The sequence below is a fragment of the Brachycentrus maculatus genome, unplaced genomic scaffold (genome assembly GCF_059751285.1).
Source record: "Brachycentrus maculatus isolate JH-2025_06_01 unplaced genomic scaffold, ASM5975128v1 h1tg000519l, whole genome shotgun sequence".
Classification (NCBI taxonomy): Eukaryota; Metazoa; Arthropoda; class Insecta; order Trichoptera; family Brachycentridae; genus Brachycentrus; species Brachycentrus maculatus.
This window is the reverse complement of record NW_028281265.1, coordinates 68,234-84,088: the sequence shown is the minus strand read 5'-3', so window position 1 is coordinate 84,088 and position 15,855 is coordinate 68,234. Positions and strand designations below refer to the sequence as shown.

At 30.0% G+C, this 15,855-nt stretch overlaps 1 protein-coding gene across 9 annotated transcripts in view; it reads left to right on the top strand.

The window, feature by feature from the left end:
• LOC148301764 (potassium channel subfamily K member 18-like) overlaps positions 1-9,626 on the top strand; it is a 40,546-nt gene extending 30,920 nt beyond the window's left edge. For all 9 annotated transcript variants that reach the window (XM_088272755.1, XM_088272754.1, XM_088272748.1 and 6 more), the window contains 2 exons: positions 4,984-5,186; positions 6,388-9,626. In XM_088272755.1, the coding sequence (XP_088128881.1) occupies positions 4,984-5,186; positions 6,388-7,047 (863 nt within the window). In that variant the 3' untranslated portion in view covers positions 7,048-9,626. The remainder of the gene's footprint in view (positions 1-4,983; positions 5,187-6,387) is intronic.
• Positions 9,627-15,855: the final 6,229 nt, after the last annotated feature.

The window sequence follows — 15,855 nt, the reverse complement described above, 5'->3', positions numbered from 1 at the left end:
CATTTATATTTTTGGGTCGTGAAATTAATTTTCCAATTTGAAAAATATATTTACTGAAATAACAGATTTAAAACGTATAAAATATGTTTAAAATATCAATTGAAAAGAACTGATCATTTTGTTTATAAAAAAAAACAAAATGTTTCAAACAGTTAAAAACAGAAAACATCAATTATTTAACGTATTATGTTTTCATTTTATATATTTTCTTGGATGAATATCGCAGTATTTTTATCGCAGATGCCCAGAAGGCAAGACAAGATATACATATGTCGAGACAATGTGATTATTTTTATGGTTCGTGTATTATTTCAGAACAACATATTGAACAGAAAAAAGCAGATTTATTTTGTTGATTAAACCAGGAAAACATGTTATTATTTGATATTCAAATAAACATTGTAAAAACAAACCAATATTTGTAATAATCAGCATCTAAAATAAAGACGTAAACAGATTTTTTTAAACATGATTCATATTAAATTTATTTTGATCTTGGCTATAAAATTCTTCAAGACTGGCTCCAGCTTATTTTTCTCTGTTTAAAAATTAAATATGATCGAGATTAAAAATACAAATTTGATTTCTTTTACATCTTACATTATGATTTTTTAAAACGTATTAATTTATTGATCAATAAGCGGTAAAATAACCGCAAAGGAATTTTAATTTGAAATTTCATTAGTTTTTTTTACAAACTATTATTTTGATTTATGCCTCCTTCAACGCCATTTGAAAAATTAATAGATTTTCTTTTTAAAACGTTTTGAAATATTTTCTCAAAATTTTTGACGTTTTTTTTTAAATAAAGTTTTGTAATATGTTTTATTCTGTCTCCATAGCGTTGTGGTAATCACGTGCTTAGCTAATAATAATAATATTTCAGATTGAATTCTTAGTCATGTTTTTTTGTTGTTATTCAAATCTTAATGTTTATTAATTAAGTTATATATTTTTGAGAATTACACTGGTAATTTAAGCGTATTACTGGTAACGACCTGAATTTGATTATCGATAAAGAGAACACTGCGATCATCCAATGCAGTATTATATACATTATTTAGTTCTTTTATTTGGTTCTTATAAAAGTATGTTTCTAAATCCAAAATACACATAAAAAACGCAGATGAAATTAATATAAAACATATTATTTTTTGACATCTCATCAAAGATGAAGAAGAATATGGAAGTCTGGGCATTTACGGGGCAGACGACCGTCATCGGCTGGTTTAAGTGATCACTTTACACACGTGTAACATTCACCAATTCTACCCATTATTGACAACCACACTACTCAAATTCTTGGAAGTTCTTTATACATGAACCAATTTAGAAACCTTGTTCTTGAATCACTAGAACTTCACTAGAGACATCTATTGGTGAGATGTAAAGGAGATGCCAAAAAATAATATGAAAATAACTCCTGTAATTGGAGATAATCCAGATTTTGTGAACAAGTATTTGGACACACTCAAAATGTTGTAATATAAAACAGACTGATAAAACCTGTTTTAAATATTATTTCATCCATTTATATCAAGTATTTCCAAAAAGTTACGAGTTATTCATATGAATAGTTTGATTGATATCCTAAATATTAGTGAAAGGTCTTTTAATATGAGAATATGGAAGTTTAGGTATTTGAAGGCATACGATTTATCATTGGCTATTGACCTGTCATTTTAGTTTCATGATTATTTCTGTCAACTTACGAATTTTAACCAAAGATGGCGAAGACAATTTTTTTCTCAAAAATGCGGTATTAATTTTAATTGAAGCATATATATACACTTTTCCGAAATTTGAGTTGTCGAGAATGGGTACAATAATGAATGTCAGGCAAAGTATAAAATCATCACTTACACCAGCTGACGAAACTTTGCAACCCTTTAACTATCCAGGATTACACATTTTTCTGTCACTTGATTTCGTTATATACAGTATCGAGCAGATTAATTGAAACAAAACTTTTATTGTTGTATTTTCGTAATAAGTTTTTAAAAATCTCTTGTTTATTAGTTATATCACAAATTAATATTAAATGAGATCTCATTTGGGCTCAATCAAAGATTTACCCTTCTTGGCATCTATTATAGAAGGTGGATGCCATTTTTTCGTCTCGAAACTATACCTCAATTATGGACAAAATGAACTCTTCCACCGTAGTGCGATCAATTTTGGAGAGCCGATTCTAACAGATTCCCGATAGATTTTCAATTAGGTTTATGTCTGGCAAAATTCACGACCAGTCCAATGCAGTTCATTGTTTTGTGTGAAAAATTTGATAGTTTTTTTGGATTTGTGGCAGGGGGTTAAATCCTACTGAAATATTTCTATACCATTTGAAATTCATTTTTGTATCTCTGGTAGTATATTTTTCAGTAGAATTGTGTGATACTTCTTGCTATTCATCATCTCAGTCACTGAAAGAAGCAGCCCTGGTCCATAATACAAGGAACACCCCCAAAACATTTTTTAAAGGGTGTTGAAAATACGGGAAAAAGTTTTGTTTCAATTAATCTGTTCGATACTGTATGTTGGATGACTTTAAATTCTTGATAATGCACTTTCAAAATAAATAGAATATTTGTATCACATGCAAAAAAATTTTTACTTCGGCATTCTTTCCATGCAAAACCTAAGAGGGTGGAGTTTTAAAACAATAAACAAGTTGTGGCAGGGTAGAAATAAAACCTACAAACTCTGCCTCAGAATCCATGTTACTTATTTAAAGAAGTTATAACCATGTGTGTTAAAACATCAGATTCAAAATTTAATGCTGTCCAAAAAAAATATTTTTATGATCCCGTAATACCATTTTTCGTTTTTTTTTATAGCAGGTAATTATAGGGGGGAAAAATAAATGAAAAACGATGTTTTTAGATACAATCATATTTATTTGACACTATATTATAATATTTGAATGAGTATGATAAAAAATAACGTAAAAAACGTAATTAAAGAATTTGAATTTTGAAACTGATACTCTTCTTACTATTCATGTATATTCGACCATACTCCAGTAATTCAACTTAAACTGAATAAATCTCAAAATGAAAATAGACTCTGACTAACTAACTAACTAAACATCACTCCACTTCTCCGCAGGGGTAAGCAGAAAGAAAAAAACGCCACAAAACTCTGTCCTTGCAAACATTCTTCACGTCTTACACGTTCATGCATCTCCTCATATATACCCGCCGATTGTTTCGACTCCTAACCTGACCACTTTCAAGTATTTGGCATACTTGATCGTGCCAAGTTTTTCTCGGTCTTCCTCTGCTCCTTTTTCCAATTACATTCTTCGCTTCTTCCACGTTCATGCATCTCCTCATACAAAATAAAATAGACCCAAAAAAGTCAAAATGCATTCTCTCAGACAAACGTGCAGCAGAAAGATGTATGATGGGTGATTGAATGGTGAAATAAGGTAAAAAATGCAAGGCTGAGATAAGCATCATCGATAAAATAAAAATAAAAGGTGTGCTGAGATGGTTTGGGCATATGAATCGAGTAAGCGAATAAAAAAATTATCAAACGAATGTTGTTCGTAAAAGAAGCAGAGGAAGACCAAGGAAAACTTGACATGATCAAGTATTTCAAATACTTGAATGGGGTCAGGTCAAGAGTCAGAATGATCGGCGGGTATGTATGAGGGGATGTTTTCATGTGGAATATGCGAATATTGTTTGTAAAGAGAGATTGGTGAGGCGTTCTATCTCTGCCTACTCCCACGCGGAAGCGGCATGAAAGATGATTAGTTTGTTAATTAAATATCAAAATATTCAATAAATAAATAATTTACACACTGATATAATTCGAGGGTAACTTTTTTCGAGGTTGCAAAGGGTTGTCCATTTTTAAAACGCAATCTAACTTTTTAACTACTGTGAAAAAATTTATGATTTTGTCCCACGTATGCAAACAATGATGATGTAAAAAAAATAGTATGTACCACATGATAACAAGGTTTGAATGGAACATTGAAATACTGAAAAAGGCAGAAAAAAATGTATAGATGGTGTATGAAAAAAAAGTAACTTTGAATAAAAATAACTCGACAAAATAATATAAGTCAAAAATAACTGTTATTTTTAGTATACTTTCTCTTGAATTTAATGAGATATTTTTAAATATATATTTTTTTTGGTAACTCTATTCTTATGGTATAAGTTAATTTTCTTAGTTATTATTTTTTTCCAGATCATGTTTTTGCCGTCAAATTTTATATATATTAGGCTTTCTTGACAGCTCGCCGTATATGAGGTAAAATATGGAGGTTTAGGCATTAACAAAGTTTATAGGCTGGTAATGTGATCACTTAACACACGTGTAACATTCACATTTATTTATACCCATAATTGACAACCACACTGCTCAAATCTTTGAAAGTCGTAGATATATTGATCCACCTCATGACGTTCCGTGACTGAGTTCACAACAGCCATCTTCGATTAGAAAGCTTTTATTTGGCAGAGACCCTTTATTTGTATGCAAGATCCATACCGGAATGATTTTACAAACTGGAAAAAGCCTGTAAACATGATTTGCTAATTTTTATGCAGCTTATACTTTGATCAGTTATTTTATTCACAACATTTTGGACAATCTTGACAGTAAAAAAAACGCTTTCTTTCATTAACCATAGATAGCTCCAATGTACTTTCACATAAATCGTACAAAAATAATACTTTTTTTTAAATATTGCGGTTATAAATTATGGATAATATAGTGAATGTTACATGCGTGTAAAATATTCACTTAACCAGCTTAACACTTAAACACTTAAACAGGTTATAAGCCCTGTAAAAACTCAGAATTTCATATTTTTCTTCTTATTTTTTTTTGACGAAGAAAAGAGTAGTTATTCTATTCGTTCACCTATGTTAACATAATATCAATTATTTTTTGTATGAAACGAGTAGCTTTTTTTAATACTTTCGTTATTTATTTAACTTCGATATCCTTATTTTTTTCCTCTAGGTTATGGGCACATAGCACCTTCTACGACGACTGGGAGAGCAATAACCATAGTGTACGCCATAATCGGCATACCATTATTCCTCATCCTCTTGGCAGACTTCGGTAAGCTCTTCACAAGATGCATAAAGTTCTTGTGGGCTTTTGTACGAAGGCTGTACTACACGGGAAGTTGCAGAAAAGTCAGGCGAACCGTTCAAGTTCAGGTAACATTCAACACTTGTTATGACAATTTAAAAAAAAAAAATTACTTGAGTTAATATATCACTCACTCCTTTCAACAACGTCATATTAAAAAAAACTTGATTTTTCAGGAGATCGTTATTAAAGTTAAATAAAATAACAAAATGTATTAAAAATAAATACTAAGCCACTTATTGAACTTTTTACTGTGCAACAGATTTTTTAAAGTAAATCCTGAAGGTTTTTCCTCCATTTGAAAAATATTTAGTATATTTAAAAAAATAATAAAACAATACCTTTTATTCAAAATGCAAAAAAAACACTTTCTGTTCTATGGCGGGATAATATTAAGTTAAAAATATGCCGCTTTTGTTGGGATATAGTCCATTTTCTGGGCATTCCAAAAACATGCATAATTGAAAATTGACGATTTTTGATCTGACGTTGTTGAAAGGAGTGAGCGATATGAAATGTATTTTGTTTGCGCAAGTTAAGTATTTAGACACAATCCTAATGTTATGGAGGAATGAGATGACGTTTTCCGCCTGCATAGTGTAATAGTCAGCACGCTCGGCTACCGTTCTGGAGGTCCCGGGTTCTAATCCCAGGGGGGGATCAAGTAAATAAATGTGATTTTTTTCACTCATATATTTTTTCAATATTAACCTGGACTGGTACCTGAAGCGGAAGGCTGATCACCTTTTCATCATGTGTTAACAAAATAACACTGCGTTTACATGTCGCAGTGCCTTTTGCACTATTGGGGTGCGGAAAAGGGTTTGAAGAACATGAGATGTGACTGTTAATTTGGGTAGCCGTTACCTTACGATAACTGGTATTTTTGGATAACTGAATTAAAAATAATCACGTCGTCCATAACGTGGGGTGCTATCTAACCTGTAAGGCTGTTCCCAATATTAAAAAAATAAAACCAGATAAAACATTAATTATTGTACATAAATTTAAAGGACAAACCAAATATTTACTCTGCGTGGTATTAAATATATACATTTTTAAATGACATTTTAAATGATTAAAATACATAAGAGCTACAGGTAGGATAAAAACAAACACAAAGATGAGCGCTAATTTGTATGACCGGCTTGGCGAGTACTGTATTGGAAAGTATGTAAACATGGAGAAAGATCACAATTTTTTTATTATTAAGAATAAAAATTAACAGGAATACCTTTTTTCTCAATTGAAACCTTTTTACTTTTGCAGGAAGTGATGAAGGGATTAAACATGGTCTACACAGCTGCTTCCACGTTTCGAAGGCCATCACAGTACCAAATGGATGAAGAAATCGGACCATCCAACAACCCAGATTCGCCACAGCTTCCACCAAAACCAAATTCAAACCTTTTGGCAGTGCCATCGAAAGATGGAACCAATAAGATAGAAGGAAACGATGATCCAACTGCTGAAGACCAAGAAATCCAAACTCCTGCTCCATCAGCTTTTGAAATTGACGATGAATTCAACCTTCCAATCTCAGTAGCGATCACTTGTTGGATAATCTATATCTTTATGGGAGCTTCGATCTACGTCGTCTGGGAAGAATGGAGCTTCTTTGAATCCTTTTACTTCGTCTTCATTTCGATGTCCACCATTGGCTTCGGCGATTTCGTTCCCAATCACCCCATATACATGATGGGTAGTATAGTCTACCTAGTTTTTGGCATGGCTTTGACATCTATGTGCATCAACGTGGTCCAGGTAAAGCTGTCTGATTCCTTCAGGCAGGCCAGTGCTAAGATTGGGGCGACTATTGGATTGAAGGTATCTGAAGAAGATGGTAGTCTGGCACCGATAACTCCTCCTCCCATAGAAATTCCACCTGTTCATGGTTTGAACAAAAATGAGTCTCCGGTAAATGTTTGAAACGTACTGATACTGTATTTAAAAAAATACTTCAACTCTAACTCATACGAGTACATCCAATTATTGTTAGTAAAGAAGGACGATATTCAACTAAATAATTGAAATATGCCGTAAAAAGACTTCAAAATCCCAAGTTTTGGTTGAAGAAATATATTTAAAAAAAACTAGAAACAAAAATATTATTGAAGAAATAGTTCGTTCGAAAGGTGGAATATAAATGCTGATCAGAAATATCACAAAACTTTTTTCTATGTTCGGATTTGATTGCCAGAGAAAAATAATAAATTAACGACCCTTTTGCATATAAATATTTATTTGTTACCTTACTAGTTTGGCATCTGAAACGCAAGACTAATCACCTTGCCTTCAAGCAATCACGGCATCATTTCTATGCGGTGCTCTAATCACCATTTGGTGCTGACGAGTATCAGAAAAAGAAGACTTTTCTATTTAAACCGAAACTAAAAATATATATTAATGGTCAGATCACAGTCAAATTGTTTTTTTTTTAAACCTTGATTAGAATTGATTAGATTTGAGTACCAATGTCTTCATAAAAATTACAGTTTATATCAACCTGGCATTGCCTTCACTAAATATGCTGTTGTTCCTACAATACTGTTTGATGTACATAATTCATGTTCATATGACAGTTATGTATATGGTATATAAGAAATCGATTTGTTATTTTAATTTTATTCTTACCTAAATTGATTGGCTTCATTTATTTTTGTTTGATTGTCGTATGGGCGAATTAATATAAGGTTTAATGTTTTTTAAAAAATAAACATATACTCCTTGAAAATAAATAAATATTGATTTTCCTAAACGTGTATTTTTATATATCCAAAGTGTCAAAAAATAAAATGAAATCATAATGTGTAGTACGATAATATTCCTAAAATATAAACTGGTATCTTATTACTATATTCATTTTAGAAATGTAAATTGTCTCACATAAATTATTTCTTTAAAACGAAAAAAAATATAATATTGTGTGTATTATAAGCTACCAAAAATATTTTTAAGTGGCTTTTCATTAAATATTTTTTATAAATATTTAATTTTTTAAGGATAAATATTAAAAAAAAAGGTAGATTACATGTAATAATTTTGAAAAGGCCATAGCATTTTCATCAAAATATGAAATACCCTTGCATATCAATATTATGTTGGAACAAAACACAATAATATATTTTTACTGAAACTATTGCTATGTTTAAAAATCAATCGAGGAATAAAAAAGTTTAAATATAAAACTATATAAGTTTAATAGCTTTTTTAACGCAACATAGAAAAAAAAATCTTTATACATAAACACACCTATGCAATAATTTAAAATTTATATAAATGATAAGTTGGCAGCTTTTAAAGCTCTAATGCTTTAGACCGCGGTCACGATGTCAATGTCGAGGGCAGAGCGGTGAGCAAGGAGCGGGAGCTTCAAGATAAAAAAAGACAACTTTTCTCTATTTTAATTAACGCTCACTTTTTTTGGAGTGTAAAAATATTATTTGACTTTCCTCTAATCACGATTTAAATCATCAAATGTAATCTGAAAAATATTTTTGGAGAGAGCTTTTTCCGATCTTGTACATCTTCTAAGCTTGTATTTTTTAATATTATGTGTAAGTAGTTAATGATACAGTTACGCCTTGACTCTTGCCTTGTTAAGTTTAGTTAAGCTTTTACAATTTAAAATTAATGGTGCCAAAAATTAAAAAAATATTATAATGTACATAATTTTTTCTACAAATAAAACGTATTTTAAGAATTTTTTTGTATATTATTAAATTTGTTTTGATATCTAAGAAAATGAGTGTGTATTTTTACGAAATACAATAAGTTTAAATTAATTGAAATTAAACAATGTTTTTCTTTTAATGATTGGATCTCCATTTACATAATAAATGACAAAAAGCTTATATTTGATTAGTAATATTATAATCCAAGTAAAGTAAACAGGTATTTGAAATTTGATTAATTATCTTTTTTTAAATAGCAATATATTTTTGTCAATTTAAAACCAGAAATAAGCTTAAAAAAATACATGAATGTTTGTTCAAAAATTGTAGTTACTGGCAACCTGAATGAAACATATAAAAAAAGTATCTATTACATTAAAGCTTAAAATATATGAAAGCTTCCTTAAACATAAAAAAAATCGAACTTTACCATATTTTGATGACCTTCAAAATTAAAACTTCTCACTTATACGACAACGTTAAAACATCTCATTGGAAATCATGCACGATTTTTTAAAGTACTTTTGCAAACCGAAGATAAACAAAAAAATATCATTAATTAATTCAGCAGTCACATTGTGGTAAAATGTTTCAAATAAATTTTGCTAACCACTATTCAATAGTAAATTTACCACGCAAAACTTAAATTAATACATTTTTAATTTAAAAAAAACTTATTTAGTAAAATTCTAAACATTGTCGCGATGAAAAAGTGACTTGTAACATCGAAAGGGCCAGTAACTGACCTTTTACCCTATATTAGTGTACCTTTATATATTTTTACGTAAAATTTGATCATTTTTTTAAATATAATAAGTTATTTTGTTTTTTTTTTTACATGATACTCATAATCTAGTCACATAAAGGGCTACATGGACATTGAATATGTAAATCTGATTTTAATATTTTTAAATATTAGTTGGTAAAAGACGTTGCGACAACAAGACACAAAAATATTGTAATAATTTGACAATGAATATTTATACAAAACATACATGAAACCTGCTTTTAATAATAAGATTTTTCTTTATTTTATTGTGTAAGTATTGTACTACAGAAAGATGAGAAAATATGAAATTGAAATAAAAATAAACATCGAATGAAACTTTTCGTTTTTATTTCTTTTAATTCAAGCTACGTGTATGTCTAATTTAATATCAATTTTTATCCATGAAAAATGAATGTTTTCATTCGTTAATTCGGCAGTCTTTTGTGGTTAAATCTATCCATTTTGAATTTCAGAAAAGAAAACTAAAAAATATAATTAATATGTTAAAATGATGAAATCATTTTGACTTAACTTATATTTACAGATCACTTGATTTATTGATTTAAAAAATCTAAGTGGCTTATTGCACAGAAGCAATATCTTTCAACTGACCATAAACAGATTACTTATAATGTCAATGTTTGAACCTTACAAAGTCGTTGAAATAAGAGGGTAGATAGTTTTTGTTTATCAATGATTAAATAGATTTATATTATCCACTGACACTTCGTGATGGAATTGCATTTTTAATTTATTATTAGATTAAAACCAATATTTTTAGCTTTTCCACTTTTTTATTTGACCAGCGACCGGGTTTCGTCGTTACCGACATCATCAGACTGGTGTACCGACATCAACAGACCAGTCTGATGCTGTCGGTAACGACGAAACCCGGTCGCTGGTCAAATAAAAAAGTGGAAAAGCTAAAAATATTGGTTTTAATCTAATAATAAATCAATGATTAAAGTTCTACGCTGACCCTAATTATTTAAACAAATTCAACACTTTATTTGAATGCATACGAGGTTATTTCTATTTCAGGTAACGCTTTAAAAGATTCTTTTTGTATCATTAAAAATCTCAGGAATCAACCAAAGACTATGACTAAGTTTTGTGTAGGTAAGAAAATGAAAATTAACTTTGTGGAAATTCCGCAAGATGTCACTAGTAGTGGAAAAATTATACAATTTTTAAAATTACGAATAGATAAATGTAAAAAATATTTTATCTTTCGTTCAAGAGACTCACTTTTTTTGTCGCTTCTTTTGTTTGTCATTTTTCCAAACGATGTTTTTTTCGATTCGAAGATAGTTTAATATAGTTGTAAGATATTGCTTTGCTCTCTAAAAATTTTGAAATGACGGCACAATGGTAATTCGTAAATAAATGCACAGTTTATTTAGAACTTGAATAGGGTAAATATTAAATAATTGAAGCTTTAATAAGTAAATTAAGTATAGAAATATTGAATCTTATCAACTTTCATTTTAGACATTTAAGTAGATTTAAATAGTAAATCGTTCTTTCAAACCGAAAATTTGTGAAATGGAAATATGATTATTTTTAAAGCAAATAATTCATAGTGCCATTACTACTCGACAAAAAATAAATAAATAATTAAACGTTAATTTAAGCTCTTTAGCTCAAATTCAATACAGGCCTATTTGTAAATTAATATAAGACCACATTTTTATTTAAATTTTACTTGGTTCATACCACTATAATCGGTAATGGCCTGGGTAATCGATTATTGTTAGTAAGCAAAAAAAATCCTGTCGTTTCAATGAATTTTCCTATACAATACTAATTTGTTTAAGTAATCGACTATTTGTGAAAAACACATCACAAACACCCAGACCAATTGAAAATAAATCTTTCTTAAAATCATTTTGGGATTAGCGGGAATCGAACCCGCGACGCCAGTTTCGCAGACGAGCGTCTACCCCTCTACGCTACGGCGCCACACGTTATATAACATACTATTTTTTAAACATTACATATGTACAATAAAAGTTTTCTGTCATATAAAAAAAATAATAATAAAAACCCTTATCCGCACACCAATGATGCATAGGGCACTGCGTCATATAAACGCAGTGTTATCTTGATCGTTTACACATGAAGGAAAGGTGATCAGCCCTCCGCTTCAGGTACCAATCCAGGGTAATAATATTGAATAAATATTACAGTGAAAAAATCACTTATATTTATTTTACCCCCCTTGGGAATCGAACCCGGGACCTCCAGAACGGTAGCCGAGAGTGCTGACCATTACACTACGGAGGCGGACATATAAAAATAGTTTTCATAAACTTATATCAATAACTGACACATTAATAATTTAACTCACTTTTACACACACAATATACAACATTTTTGACACATCATTTTATAAGAATTCGTACAATATTTAACGAATTTCCGAGACCTTTATGTTTTTTCTAATATTTTTTTGTATGTTTTTTTTAAAAATGATTTTTATTAATTTTGTAAACATTTCTACTTACAACATTAAAATTGAAAACCCAGTTCTCTACAATAAAGTGACTGAGCTCTTGTGCTTGGAGAAGGACTTACACTTTTGTGTTATGTTTGTTAGTTATACTTTTTTTTTCTTAGACTAACATTTATTATTCATTGTATTTATTTTTAAGCATTTTAATGACTTCTTTTTTTATGTCTGTAGAAAGTTTGTTGAGGTACCTACTTAGTTACCAAATATTTAATGTTTTGTTGGAATTTTTGGTATTGTTAAGTCATGTTTATATCGCAAAGATGAACTTTATTTAGATTTAAGTAATTTTCACCCTTAAATAGTTAGAGAATTGCAGTTAAGAAAAAAAAATACTTTTAGGACTTTGAATATTAAAAATAATCGTTTCGTTGGATTTTTTTTCTTTTTAAAATTATTATAATCATTGTTCTCTGATATTATGTTTATTAAGGATATTTTTTTAAGCAACGCATTTTTTTTAAATAAAAGATGACCTTTTCATTATTATATGTTAAATACAAACACGTTCTCGATCGCATTAACTGAAAATCAGCACAGGCCTTAAAATTAAACCTTTTGGAACTACATTTTTTTACATAGGGGTGATTTCTTTCGACATCATTGTTATTTGGACCGTTTGAAATCTGGAGGAGACGTTTTAAACGACTTCGTAGAGAAGAAAATTGAAAAATATACCTCCACAATACTCAGTATTATCAGAAGGTTGCTTTTGAAATCGTGAATTCCTGTTTTCAGCTATTTCCTTCAGAGGCAGAATTTACCTTGTATAACATATATTTCAAAGAAAATCGATCCAAAAAGATATTTATTTTTTGGTTTATATATCGACTGAAGATACATAAATCTTTACTTACTAACCATCACGCTACTTCCCCTTAAGAGCATGCAGAGATAATAGAACGCAACACCACTCAGCGTTTGCAAACATTATTCGTCTCTTCCACATTCATGCATCTTCTCATGAATACCCACGTGCATTTCAACTTCTAACCAAGTATTTGACATACCTGATCGTGCCAAGTTTTTTTCGGTCTTCCACTGTATATCAATCTTAATTGCGTCATACCTCCGTACTAAGCCGTCAATAATGGACCATTTAGTAGGGAATCCAAAATTCAACAAATGAGACCATTAGAGACACAGCAGAATGGATAATGTCCTCGGTGTATACCCAGCGGATAAGACGATTAAACTCTGGGTATTTGCCTTGGGTACACCCAGACTTGTATTATATTTATCTGCATCTATGTAAAAATGTATAAAATAGATTAGTCATGAAGACATATCGATTCTTTTATATTATATAATAAGGCATTCAAAAAGGGTCGACGTTTTTATAGGTTCAACAGCTTGGATTGATACAGATTTCAGCCAAATAAGAAGAACTTATCTCACTTTTGTGAGATAGGTTCTTCTCGTTCTCGTTTCAGTAGTGTTGTTGTCAATCTTGGGTAGAATGATGAATATTGTATTCGTATAAAATATTCATTTAACTATCCTATGACATTATAAACACTGTAAATACATCGACCTCCATTTTTTCATATTTTAATATATTTATCCATATTGAGATGTCAACAAAAAACATTTAACATTTTACATTTTAACTAAATTATCATTTTTGGCACTTAAAATGCCAAGGTTGCGGTAGTAAATGAATATTTATTGTAACTGCAGACAGTTGGAAGAATTACATATTGAATTGTTGGGTAATATATCCAAAATTAAACAAGGTTCATTTGGTTGAATTCTACATTTATTTATGTATATGTTAATACGTGACGCGTTTCGTCTTCTTAGGAAATTATCAAACACATCTTAAGACATTACCAAAAACATTCTTAAGACATTATCACAGAGTGTTTGGTAATGTCTAAGAAGACAAAACGCGTCACATATTAACATATACATAAATAAATGTAGAATTCAACCTAATAAACCTTGTTTAATTTTGGATATATTACCCAACAAGTAAATAAGTAATCTGAGTGTTGAATCATCTAGAGTACCCTTTGTTTCGATTTACCCTGGAGACCAATACGTTTCGTAAGATTACTACAATGTACACACCACTTATAAGTGGCATCATTTTACATATTTCAGAAGTCTGAATTTGCCAAAACTTAAGCTCTCACCTTCACCCTTTATAACCGATTTTTTTTGTATGTGCTTTATTATTATTCTGCGGCTGAACTATAAACTTTCGAACAAGGTATATATTGCGTTAGCGGAAATTTAAAAAATGTGAGTCAAAATAAGATTTAATTTGAAATTGTATTTTTTTCGGTATGAAAAGAATCCGTAGGATATTAAATAAATTCATCGAATTTTTATTCTCCTTCTTTGGACGCGTATTGAGAGGTGATAAACACGGCTTTTTATAACTTACTTACTTATAACCCTTATCCGCACCTACTGGTGCATAGGGCACTGCATCAAATTGACGCAGTGTTATCTTGATCATTAATTACATGAAGGCAAGGTGATCACTCTTGCGCTTCAGGAAGCAGTCCAAGGTAATATTGAATAAATATTACAGTGTTACATCACTAATATTTATTTTTACCCCCCCTGGGAATCGAAGCCGGGATCTCCAGTATGGTAGCTAAACACGCTGACCATTACGCCACGGAGGCGGACAAAACTTATTACTTATAACTTTATAACCTATGAAACGAAAAATTGATTAACGTTGTGGAGTTAGAAGTCTTAGCTGAGAAATAGAAGAGATTAACAGAGAAAAGAAAAGCTTTCAGCAGAGTGATCGTCAACATCGGAGAGAACTGATAAGGCACTGGAAGAATAATGTTTATAAATAAAACTTTTTAAGCCATGATAACATCAGAAAAAAGTCAAACTGTTCTTCGTGTACTGTGTTAATACGTACCACATAGAACCAATAAACGTTTGCGTATTTAACTGTTCATTAGCTGAACACGTTTTAACATTTATTATTATATAATATTTATAGATTTTCCAATAATTTAATATTGCACACATGTAAAACAACAGCAGCGTTAAACCATTATACGTACGTAGGTAAAAAAACTTTAATAAACTTCCGGAAAACTCAAAATCACAAAGAATTTTCACAAGAGACATCTTTTGGTGAAATAAAGAATAATATGGAATAACTCCTATACTTTGAGATAATCTAGATTTTCCAACAAGTATATGAACACACTCAAAATTTTATTCAAAAAATATGTTCTCGAAAATATTTATTTTTTAATTACCTAAAAACGAAACCTTTTATATTATCTTGGCACTAATCTTGTAAGCTTCATTCAAACAAAGGTATCAAAGGCTATTTCAACCCTTGTGTTTACGTTTAAATCCAAACGCCCCTAGAATAACGGTTTATTCACAACATGACCTATATTTTTAACTGCCCCAAGACTCAGCCTAGAGTAACCGAAGGTATTTTATGGCTGAAACTTGCTGCATAACACTTTGAAATATTTCGAAACGTGTTTCAGGTATGTGCGAGACAGCAACAGGGTATAGACCCAGAAATAAAAGCTTCTAAACATCGTAAATGTATATATTTTTACATCAGATGATTTTTTTTAAAAGATGGCCATAAATCCCTTTTCAAGCACAATAGCTTAATCACTTATTGGAGAAAAAAGTGTAGCTTTTATAAAGATTCTTAGAAGTTGAAATGTATAGCAAATTAATTGAATTACAATATTTTTATTGTAACCATATTAAATATGATAAAATAATTATAATATTTTTAAAAAATGCTAAGGTTACGAGGTAGATTTACGCTAAGG